Source organism: Penicillium maclennaniae (genome assembly GCF_028827695.1).
Source record: "Penicillium maclennaniae strain IBT 15551 chromosome Unknown utg000002l:1.0-2354659.0:1.0-2356205.0, whole genome shotgun sequence".
In the NCBI taxonomy this organism is placed as follows: domain Eukaryota; kingdom Fungi; phylum Ascomycota; class Eurotiomycetes; order Eurotiales; family Aspergillaceae; genus Penicillium; species Penicillium maclennaniae.
In genome coordinates, this window is record NW_026623214.1 from 369,129 (window position 1) to 371,622 (window position 2,494).

Below are 2,494 nucleotides of genomic sequence, written 5' to 3' on the forward strand. Positions count from 1 at the left end.
GCCCTCTTGGCAAATCCGGAAAATACATGCTTCGCCCAAGCTCAATTTCAAAGTGCCGAGAGTGCTGTTTCGAGGAAAATGTACCTTGAAATACTCGTTGAAAGAACAAGTAAGCAACGAGGCTAGATACTCGGGAGAACAGGACGAGATCGGGCCCAAGCATACTTCCAACTGGAGCAAGGCTACGAGGTTCGTGCGATCATCGGCATTCCCTCCTGAGAGGAAGACTCCAATCAGCCCATGACATTCCCTCGTCTCTCGCCCCCGTCCGTGGATCCTTGCCGGTGTACAGGCAAGGCGAGACACGGCAGCGTCATCCACCGGACCCAAACCCTAACCTACCCCAATTGAGATGGGCGAAAACAGCAAAGTCAGTGGAGGAATACGCTTAATATGCAAATCCTGAAGAGCTAGTTGGATAGATGCAACCAACCTGTGATTAAAGCCCCCACTCTCTACGAGCGATCAGAATTCTCGCGCGGGGTCTCCACGACTATCATGGGGTCCTTGAGCTGGGGAGTAGTGCGGTGAATATAAATCCCAGAGAGCATCCCTCTAGCTAGTCTCTTTCTTTCTTTCATCTTTTTTTCTGGATCCATTGTGACTCTCGGTATACTGTCCAGCCAGCCATGTTGTTCCGAGGCAAGGCTCTCCGTGTGGCGCAGGCGCTTCTCATTGTTGCGCCCGCTTTTATTATTTTCGGATATAACCAGTCTGGCTTGGGCCCCTTGGCTACACTGCAGAGCTGGGTTGAGGTCTTTCCCGAGATCGATACCATCAACACAACAGGTGCGGTGAAGTCAACAAACTCGACTGCCAAGGGTGCTGTCATTGCGTCTTTCCAGTTGGGTGCCCTGATCGGAGCTTTGTCTTGTACAGGACTCGGGGATCGTCTTGGTCGACGATGGACCATTTTTCTTGGTGGTGTCTTGACTGTCATCGGACAGGTGCTTCAGGTTGCTGCTTTTGGACTTCCGCAATTTGTTGTCGGTCGTGTCATTCTGGGTCTGGGTGTAGGACAGCTGAGTGTCGCAGTCCCTGTGTGGCAGTCTGAATGCACATCCGCCAAACACCGAGGACAACATGTCATCGTTGATGGTATTTGTATCTGCTTGGGTTATGCCTTGTGCAATTGGATTGATTTCGGTTTGAGCAAGATCGACGGCAGCTTGCAATGGCGCCTTCCCCTCGTCGTCTCATTCCTGTTCTCCATCATCCTTCTGGGCTCTGTCTTCCTGCTCCCTGAGTCACCCCGTTGGCTTATGACCGTCGGTCGTGTCGAAGCAGCAACCCACAGTCTCGCTGCATACAAGGGCCTCTCCGACGACGACGAAGCCGTCCGCGCCGAGATCTCCGGTATCGAGACCTCCCTCGAAGTCTCCGTCGACAGTGCCTCCCTCCTCGACCTCTTCAACCCCAACAAAGTCGACGATGAACGCCTCCTCTACCGCTTCTGCATCTGCGTGTCCCTCCAATTCTTCCAACAAATGTGCGGAGGTAACCTCATCTCCACCTACGTCTCCACCATCTTCGAAGAAAACCTGCACATGACAAGTGACCTCTCCCGCATCCTCGCCTCCTGCGCGATGACTTGGAAGTTCATGTGCAGCTTCATCGCCTTCTTCGCCATCGATCGACTTGGCCGCCGAAAGATCTTCATGATCAGCGGTGCGGGCATGTCAGTATGCATGATGGTCCTAGCCATCACGACCAGCTTCGGTGAGAACCACACCGCCTCAGTCGTCTCAGCCGTCTTCATCTTCCTGTTTAACTCCTTCTACCCCGTCGGCTTCCTTGGCGGAAACTTCCTCTACTGTACCGAAGTCGCACCCATGCGTCTTCGCGTCGCCATGTCCGCCGTCTCCACCGCCAACCACTGGCTATGGAACTTTGTTGTCGTGATGATCACGCCGGTCGCGCTGGACACGATTGGATATCAATACTATATCATGTATGCTGTCATCTCAGCGTGCATTCCATTCGCGGTGTATTTCTTCTACCCGGAGACTATGAACCGGAACCTTGAGGCTCTGAACCATGTCTTCCGCGATGCGCCGACGCCGTGGTCTATCGTTTCCATGGCGCGCCATCTGCCGCAGGGTGAAGCCGCCGAGGTTGATGTCTGGATGAAGAATGAAGAGAAGGCGGGCAGTGAGCAGAAGGAGGATATTTAGAATATTGTATGAGTTTCTTCACGAAGTTTATGTACATTTATGGAGTCGATTTGTTGAATTTATTTTCCCCCTATGATCTTGATTAGGAATAGTGATCCGAAGATTTGTTTCATGATCAATATTTCATGTATTACCTCGTTGTATTCTCTCCAAATTAAAGGCCCCCTGGAGGCGAAACTAAGATCGATTCGCTTGGGCAGGAGTGGAAATTGACCTGCAGAGAACTACAGGACTTGAAGGGGCCAAATGAGACAGCGGGTTGAGTTCTTGTCAGTTCAAATAGACTGTTCAGGTTGTTCAGCCTCCGTACAGATAGTTGA

The 2,494-nt window shown here is 51.9% G+C and overlaps 1 protein-coding gene across 1 annotated transcript; it reads left to right on the forward strand.

Annotated features, from left to right (window-relative positions):
* Window positions 1-629: 629 nt before the first annotated feature.
* N7477_001365 (sugar porter family MFS transporter) lies at window positions 630-2,174 on the forward strand (the record flags this gene model as incomplete). Its single annotated transcript, XM_056963028.1, has 1 exon — window positions 630-2,174. The coding sequence occupies one exon, from the start codon at window positions 630-632 to the stop codon at window positions 2,172-2,174; it is 1,545 nt and encodes a 514-aa protein (XP_056825947.1).
* Window positions 2,175-2,494: the final 320 nt, after the last annotated feature.